Raw genomic sequence first — 9,641 nt, forward strand, 5'->3', positions numbered from 1 at the left:
TTTTATATAATATAAAAATTACTACTTGTATATTTAACATAAATTTTACCCTTTAAAACACTAAATAAATAATGTATTAGTTTGATCTAGAGCTGTCAATTCGGGTAAACGGGTCGGGTTTGAGACGGGTTAGTGTGAGTTGGGTCGGGTCAATACGGGTTAATGTCATAACATATGCGGGTCGGGTTCGGGTTGGGTCATGCTTAAGTCGGGTCACGTCGGGTCATACATTTTATCGGGTTTGGGTCGGGTTAGGAAAAGGTTGGGTTAAAAAAAAGAAAAAAAAAAGGGAAATAAAAAAAAATAAATAAATAAAAAGGGATAAAAACAAACTTTGTCAACACCACAACCCATAAGAACGGTTGAACTGTAGAAAATTCTGTACAAATTGTAAAAAAAAAAAAGAAAAAAAAAAGGAAATAAAAAAAATAAAATAAAAAGGGATAAAAACAAACTTTGCCAACACCACAACCCATGAAAACGGTTGAACTGTAGAAAATTCTGTACAAATTCAAAAAAAAAAAAAAAAGAAAAAAAAGGGAAATAAATAAATAAATAAAAGGGACATGGATGGAATTTATAGGAAACAATATACTGTGCAACTGCCCTTTTGATGCAAACCATGTTTTCTCTTTTTAGAAGACTAGTTGGGTCGCTGCGTGCTACGCACGCATCAACCAACTGTAATAATTTATATAAAATTTTCAACCTATAAGTTAAATATTTAAATTGTATAAATTAAAAAATGTATACAATTAAAAAAAAGTATTAAAAGGGAATGCATAGTAAGTGTTATTATGGAGCATTTTTACCAAAACTAATACTCCATAGAAATATAATCATATTATTCAACAACTAAGCTGTAAAAAAAATTACCATTTGACATAAACCCTACAAATAAATAATTAAGTTAGATTGCATTAAAAAAACATTTTAAATTAAAAGTGTATGTGATGTATTGTGAATAATAACGTTAATAATTAATTAGTAAAAATCATTGCTTGGATGCAAAGGCTTACAATAATATTTGGTACAAAGAATGAGCCTACATATGATATGTATATCATATTTATTTCTCATAATCATCTTCAAAAAATAATAAATCTACTTCAATTATATTTTGGGTCACCTATTGTCATTCAAATACTAAATCTGACTGCAGTCTATATCCCTGCATTTTAAAAAGTTTAATTAAGAAAATTTAGATTATACTCTCTAAATTATTTATTTAATTCTCTATCCACATTAATGATAAATGTCTTTATTTTTTAACTCTTTATAATAGTGTGCGGATATTGATACCTCTATAAATATATGTTTATATATTGTCCCTTGTTATTAATGATGCAACAACTTAAGTTTAGGCAAAAGCCAAACCAAAAGTGCTTTTCGAACATGGCTAATTGTATATGGCACTTGTTAGCTGCCCTAACTTAGTATAATATAAAATTATTTTAAAAGTTACGGCGACTTATATCCTCTTCTATTCTTTATCATACACATTCATTTGACCTTTTTGTGATAAATGCATTTGAATATTGGAAAAATAGTCATGAGTAATCTTATTTGATTCACCCCTAAATTCACTTTTTTTTTGTTAATTATTTTTACTAATATGTAATTAAATTAAAGATATTAATGATATATAAAAATGCATTTATAACAACCTTGCAATAGGTTTTATATGGGGTAAAATATATTTTAAAATAAAAAGATCCACAAATTCTTGAATGCTTCTGACTTTCTTTAGCTTATTGAAAGACAGGTTAGAGTTAGCCTAAAAAATTTTAAGTTACGCTTTTTATATAACATTAAAATTACTACTTGAATACATTTGACTTTCATTAGCTTATTGAAAGACATGTTAGAGTTATCCTAAAAGTTTTTAAAGTTGCGTATTTTATATAATATAAAAATTACTACTTGTATATTTAACATAAATTTTACCCTTTAAAACACTAAATAAATAATGTATTAGTTTGATCTAGAGCCCTCAATTCGGGTAAACGGGTCGGGTTTGAGACGGGTTAGTGTGAGTTGGGTCGGGTCAATACCGGTTAATGTCATAACATATGCGGGTCGGGTTCGGGTTGGGTCATGCTTAAGTCGGGTCACGTCGAGTCATACATCTTATCGGGTTTGGGTCGGGTTAGTAAAAGGTTGGGTTAAAAAAAAAAGAAAAAAAAAAGGTAAATAAAAAAAATAAATAAATAAAAAGGGACAAAAACAAACTTTGCCAACACCACAACCCATGAGAACGGTTGAACTGTAGAAAATTCTGTACAAATTTAAAAAAAAAAGAAAAAAAAAGGGAATTAAAAAAAATAAATAAACAAAAAGGGATAAAAACAAAATTTGCCAACACCACAACCCATGAAAACGGTTGAACTGTAGAAAATTCTGTACAAATTCAGAAAAAAAAAAAAAAAAAAGGGAAATAAATAAATAAAAGGGACATGGATGGAATTTATAGGAAACAATATACTGTGCAACTGCCCTTTTGATGCAAACCATGTTTTCTCTTTTTAGAAGGTTATAGAAAAAGGTTCCCCCCGCCGGGGAGGGGGTTTGGCGTCGGCCGCAAAGGAGGGGGTTTTTTCGAGGGTTGGGGAGGGTTTTAAGGTGAGGGGAAACGGAGGGAGAGGGGGCTAGGGAGGGCCGGGGGTGTCCAGGGTGGAGGGGCTGGCCTCACCGGCGACCGGCACCGGTTTTTGGCTAGGGGGAGGGGGACCACCGGCGCCGACGGCCGTTGGCAGGGGTTGGCTTGGTAGGGGAGGGGGTGGGTTTATTATTTTTTTTATATTAATTAATTAAGTAATTAATTAAATTAATTGATTAATTATTTAAAAGAAAACCAATTGCAGCATGCCACATGGCATAATTAACCTTAATGACTAACGGAATTAACCACCGTTAGTCATTAAGGGCATTTCGTGACATATTTCTTAAACTCAAGTGTATTTGGTGAATTTGAAAATTCTGATGGGTATTTGGTGAATAAAAAAATTACTCAGGAGCATTTCATGAAATTTCCGTAAAAAAAATTGTACAAGAAAGATAGTAGGTTTAATAGTTTGTTGAAAAGTAACGAATGTGAGGGGAAAAAATGAATAAAAAAAGAAGAAGTATTGAGTTTGAGGGAGGACCATGATAAGAGAGATATATATATTATTAAAGTGTAAATTTTTTACCAAAATAATGTAATACTTATTAGAACTTGCCGCATTTGATAAGTGTAAACTTATTAAAATACGGAAAGTGTAATGAGTAATATGTAATTTATACTTATTAATAATTAAATATATTATTGGTCAACATTTTACATCGATATGTGTACCAAGTTATCACAAAATTACGATCGAAATACGTAAATACTCCCTCCGTGTTTTTTTAAGTGATACATATTGACCGACACATAGTTTTAGACAATTTAATTGACATAAATAAAATAAGAGGTAAGTGGGGTAGTGGAGTATTAAAAAATTGTTAAAGAAAGATAATGGAATTAATAGTTTATTGAAAAGTAATGAATGTGAGAGGAAAGATATAATAAAAAAGTAGTTGTGGGTTTGGGTGGGGGCCATGAGAGGAGAGAGATATAATATTTTAATGTATTGTTTTGCCAAAAAAGGAAATGTATCACTTAAAAAACACGACCGGAAATGGAAAATGTATCACTTAAAAAAACACGGAGGGAGTAGAAAGATTTTTGTAAAACGGATGAAGTAATATATAGTGTATATAAAGGTGTCCTACAGTCTATACGGTTATACCTATGATGTCTATATACTCCCTCCGTTTTTAATTACTTGCTCCATTTCTCTTGGGCAAGTATGCGGATGCTAATCTTTGATCAATTATATGTTTAATTATCAATAAGTATAAATTCTAACAATTAAAAATTAATAATCTATTCATTGAGACAATTTCAACAAGCACCCACAAAACTATATTTTTATTTATTTATAAATCACAAACATTAGTCAAAGTAGGACAAATAAATAGTTTAAAAAATAGAAATGGAGCAAGTATTTAAAAACAGAGGGAGTATATAATAACTATCCATGTAATATAAAGGAGAATACTTCCAAAAAAAATGTAGTTTATCACTTTATATTAGTAGGACATGTTTGGTAGATAAACTCTAACCTACAAAAAGTCACCAACGTAAGCCAAAAAAAAAAAAAAAAAAAAAAAAGTAAGAAGCAGCAAACTCAGTAGGAGATAAATGGAATTGTGCAATATCTTTGTACTGTACAACTACCCTTTAATAGCAAACCATCAATTCTCTTTTTATATAGTATAGATATAAGAACATAATAGCTAAGAGTAAGGCAAACGCCACAAGAGTTCCTAGATAATACTGAACAATACTATAATATCACTTGGGAAACCTTTACTCTATGAAGAGTAAGGCAAAGACCAAAAAGTTCCCAAGTAATACTTTAACATAACATCACTAGCCAAATCTCTACTCTAAGATTAATGACCAAAAGAATTCCTAAATAATACAATAAATATCATTTAATCTCACACCAATCGACCTCAATACGAAGAAGATAACTATTTGTCTCTACAATCTTGAAACCTTCACCAATTTCAATTTTTGTAGCACATGAAAAGTTTTCATCAGATTTGCCAAATAATATATCTACGTTGACAATAAGAGAGGCATATGATGGAACAACAATCATGGATCTTGAAAGTGGTATTCTCGAATCATCACTTACTTGAATTAGATCATCCCGAATCTTCTCGAATAACACAATCCGGTAGTAGTCTTTGTTAAAGCGCGATGTATAGTCATAGCAACTATATTGAGCAATAAGGCTACCCCAAATCTTAGGACAAACATCACCACATCCTGTTTTAGGATTTAGAAACACCTTAATGTTTGCACCAACAGCTTCTGAGAAGATTGAATAGTGTATTGCTGCAAATCCTCCCTGTTGACCCGGAATAAGAGAACACAATTGCTTTTCATACCACAAAGAAGTGAAGTACAGAAGCTGCCCAATCCACTAAGCCTCGAATAGCTAAACGGTCTTCAGTATCCTTTATGCTAAACTTCATTTGTAATAAACTACAATCATCAAAAACTCTAGAACCATCTGATACAGGTAATGATTTCTCATTTTCAGATAATATCAAGGCATTTTTTTTATCTCTGTTAAAGATATAACAAATCTTGTCATCATCATTTGATAAAACCTCAATTGAACCAAAACTTCTTCCACCAGAGATGCCCATGGCTTACTCTGATGAGCACGAAGATTCCTGACCAAAATTTTCAAGCAAAATCCAAGGAAAAAAATTCATTCTGTATTCAAACAACATATTAAATAATATATACATTCACATGAACATGATATTTATATCCAAATGGCTCGAAGTCCTTAATTTGCTCAATAATCACAATCAAATAGTCTAATATTTTGGCATTTAAACATAATCATAAGACCCATTTGATACTTCACTAGTTCATGAACAAGACTAGCTCATCTACCTTCCAATATCAATTAACAGCCAAAAGTTATGTATAATAGTCCATGGATATTGATTATAACTAGAGAACCTCACAAATAAATTTAACCTCGGAATCTTTTTTATACTTGATATAAAGCCAGAAAAAAATACTACTTGATATCAATACATTACCCAACATTTAGCATTGTTGTTCATACACATTAAATAACATAAATCAAATCTCACAGTCATCCCCGTTAAAGAATAAAGTAAAGTAAAGCATTCCAACAGTATATGTAGTCAGATTATGTAAAATATAGCATTCCAAATTCAAACTTAGCAAGTGTAAGCAAATATTATTACCATAAGATATCTAAAAGACCAATTAATTCCCTACAACTCTATTGAAAATCTAATAATAAACTTGTCAATAGAATTCTACCAACCTTAACTAACATCCGATATTAATCTAATTCGAATTCAAGCTCAGTTGCCGAATCGACTAAGCACTTAGTGCATTAGAAAAATGAAAACAATACACCATTACAGAATAATCCATGTTACAGCCTAAGCCTTTAGAATCACATTTATTCTAAAAAAATTAATACTAGATAGAGGGAAAGGTGTCTAGTAAAATCTAACCTACACCGATAAATTTAAGGCAAAACACAGCCCCAAAACAAAGTCACAATTACAAGTAGGCATTCATTGGGTAAAATTGTTGCACCATTTGACAATTGTAAACATACCGACATACACTATGGATTTTATTGAGTTTCATATTTGCCAAGCAAATAACGATATTATCGACATATAAGCAAGATAGATCATATAAGAATTTTTAAGCATAGATAAACAGGCAACATACCATGAGAGTTCAAAGCTAGATGGGAATACAATCTTAGAGTCAATCCGTTGTCCAACCACATCATGCGAGAACCATGCGACATGAACATGAATAGCTAAATCATCCAGCAAGATGGAACTTGATGTCATTCTCCCATCTTTAGCCGACAACTCCACTGATTGATCAACAATATATCACATTGTTTTAAATTCATACAAATTAAGGACCACAACAAGAGAAGAACAAGAGAAGAATAAGCTGGTAATGACACCCAACATCTAGAAAGTGGAAACCGTTTGGCAGTGTTGATCTCAACAGGGAAGTCATGCTTCTCAAACAGAACACAATCTTCAGAAGAATAATTCCCATATGTATTGGCATAACGAGCAACAATCCTTCCATTTACATTCAAACCATCATGTTGTTTACCTTGACTACTACAAACTTTAATTTCTATTCTACAATGAACTCCAAATGGAATACAAATGTACTTAACAATAATAGACCCTTGCTCGCAATCAATGGACATAGACTTAACTTGTTCATAATCATCTTCAGTATTTGTTTCATCCAAAAAGAAAGATCTTGCAATAATGTTGCCGGTCTCATCAAATAACTTCAGAGTTATTTTATTTTTTATCAATGGCATACATGCATAATTTGGCCAAAATGAGTAATCAGGACCCTTTAATGTCAACAACCCGTCACTTCCTAAAATCTCAGCTTCACTCCTCTCTCTTTTATACAACTCAGACACCACATTATTTTTCGAATCAAAATACTCAACACAGATGTAACCATACATAGCATGCGGCTTATTCCTACTTTCATCTTTTGGTTTGAAAGCTACTGACAATATATGAGCAAGGGGTTGTGTGCGGAGAGCACGTCTGCCAAAAAAATTTTCCCACTCCCTCCTCTCATGAAGAGATCTGATTGTTGCATCAAACCACACATTACTATAATTCTGAACTCTAATTTTCTGAATCTCCTCAATTGAAACATTGTAATACTTGTCAGCATACTGTTTGAGATCCAAATCCATATCAAGAAATGAATAAATTATTAATCATCAATACATTGGGGTCAAAAGAATACAAGAAAGTGAACAAAAAAATTCAAAGATTAAGTATTTGAATTCACAAATAACTATATAGTCAGACTTCAACGCGGAAAGAAAAGGAAGATTGAAAATAAAACAGCTACATTATTTGTTCATCTAATAATGTACTCACACCAAAGATTCATTCAAAGCAAGTGTACTTTTTTATTCAATTGAAGTGACTATGAACCATACAGCTCAAAAAGATAAAACAAAGCATCATATACTTCAAGTAAATTCCTTGATTTAACTTAAATCTGAATAATTAGCTCCTACAACTTTCAATAATTTATCATCCAGAAACAATTACCATCAATATCAGGGAAAGGGTGGCAGATATTTTTCGGGTGCTGGGTCACCACCGACTACTAATCAATAATTAATGCAAGAATATTATAAAAGCTAATAATTATTATTTTAAAAAAAATAACATTCCAAAAGTAATAAATATCCATACTACAACCAAATAAAAGAAATTACAATTACTCTCTACGAGTTTTCATGTTTTAATATTGATCTAGAATATCATTTATGTCAACATTCAAAAACATGTCTCTCTCTATATAAGTAACCAAACAATCATTCAACATTCAACATTTGGAGGAGAATTTTGTGGAGGGGGATTTTTCGGACCAAAGAAACTTGTGATATCGCACATTTTTTTTCTTTTCATTCTGAAAATTAAGTTACATTATCAATTAGATTAAGCAAACCACAATTGCTTCAAAAATCCAAGTTAATTATACACACTAACTTGATAATTAAGTATAGCTAAAACACTAATAGTGAGCTTAGCACTGAACATATACAGATTCAAGGCAATTATTCAAAATCACTAATCACTATATCCAATTGACCACTACTTATATCAATTTCAAAAAAATCAGAAAAGCAATTATCTAAACTAATCAATTCCAAAACAAAAATCAGAAACCCTAAGTTCTTAAATCTTAACCCCCTTAATTTCATAGATAAAATATGAAATCATCAATTTTACTAGCCCATTGCCAATTCATAATATCAATTTCAAAAAAAAAAAAATCAGCAATTCAATATTATCAATTCCTAAAAAAATCAGAAACCCTAACTCCCTAATTTGATAAATTTAATAACATATCAACAATTTCAAAGAACATACACACTAATTGACTAGATTAAATAACATAAAAAACTCAATTAAGAACAAAATCAAGCCAACAATTCAACAATTAGTGTTTAATACGAAATTAAAAACTTAAAAATCAATTAAGTCGAAGGGCACACAAGAAAGCTGTAGGAATGGAGTGCGGCTATGCGGACGGAGGTGGCTGGAAGGTGCGGAGGCCGACGGGGCGGGGCGGTGCGGCGGTAGGCGACAGCGGATCCGCGGTGTCAGTGTAGCGAATGGCGAAATCCGTGACTTTGAGATTGTAGAAGAGAGAGAAGAGTATGTTACGGAGTATTACGTCTCTGTTTTGTTTTTCCCCTTTCAATTCCTTCGTTCAGCCTTTTTTTTTTTTTTTTTTTTTTTTTTTGGCTAGGTTACGGTGTTTTTTTTTTTTTTTTTTTCTTTTGGGCTAGGTCATGTTAAAAATTCTTGTGTGGACCTGATCCACATTAATTATTAATGTGAACCAAAAGCCCACATGTGCCAAAACTGCCAACCCCAGCCTAAACCATAACGTCACTTCCTATGCCCCAGGCTGGAAATTTTTTGTCCCTTTCTCTCTCTACCTTCAATCTCCAGCCCAGATCGAAGAAAATCCAAAGAAGATGGTCGATCAAACATCGACAAATTGATATCAATTCAATAGAGCAATTGATATTTCAAATCAATCAAAGACGATATTACTGAAGGTAGTACAAATCAAAACCCTAAAATATCAGTTTGATTTCAATTTGTTCTAATTAAAAGTAAAATCTAAATTATTTTCTGAGAACATGTAATTAAAGAAATCAAACAGGAGGAAGATAACCTAAAATCAATTTCTATAGGTAGAATTATATTATGTATCTACTAATTGCTTGTTGATAGACCTCGAATTTATGCGATAAATATAAGTATGATTTGAGTAATTTGGTGATATAATTTTATTTGAATTCATCTAATATATTATTAATTGATTTAGTGGGATACAATATGATTCCATGAAGTGATGTGAATTTATTTGCTAGTTGCTAATCTAAAGTTATTTCAACTGCTATTTGTCGCTCCCATTTTACCAGGTAACGCTCCCTTTTTGACTT

General features: G+C 31.4%; 1 protein-coding gene across 1 annotated transcript; it reads right to left on the minus strand.

Moving 5' to 3' along the window:
* Positions 1 to 4,225: 4,225 nt before the first annotated feature.
* Positions 4,226 to 8,917, minus strand: LOC110695483. Its single transcript, XM_021872710.1, has 2 exons — positions 6,335 to 8,917; positions 4,226 to 5,277 (listed from the first exon to the last, which is right to left on the minus strand). The coding sequence occupies exon 1, from the start codon at positions 7,356 to 7,358 to the stop codon at positions 6,459 to 6,461; it is 900 nt and encodes a 299-aa protein (XP_021728402.1). The 5' UTR covers positions 7,359 to 8,917; the 3' UTR covers positions 4,226 to 5,277; positions 6,335 to 6,458.
* Between the last annotated feature and the right edge of the window lie 724 nt (positions 8,918 to 9,641).

Source organism: Chenopodium quinoa, unplaced genomic scaffold, assembly GCF_001683475.1.
Source record: "Chenopodium quinoa cultivar QQ74 unplaced genomic scaffold, ASM168347v1, whole genome shotgun sequence".
NCBI lineage: Eukaryota > Viridiplantae > Streptophyta > Magnoliopsida > Caryophyllales > Amaranthaceae > Chenopodium > Chenopodium quinoa.

Excerpts from the sequence above, each read along its gene's own strand:
- LOC110695483 (XM_021872710.1), bottom strand. The coding sequence starts at position 7,358 with ATGGATTTGGATCTCAAACAGTATGCTGACAAGTATTACAATGTTTCA.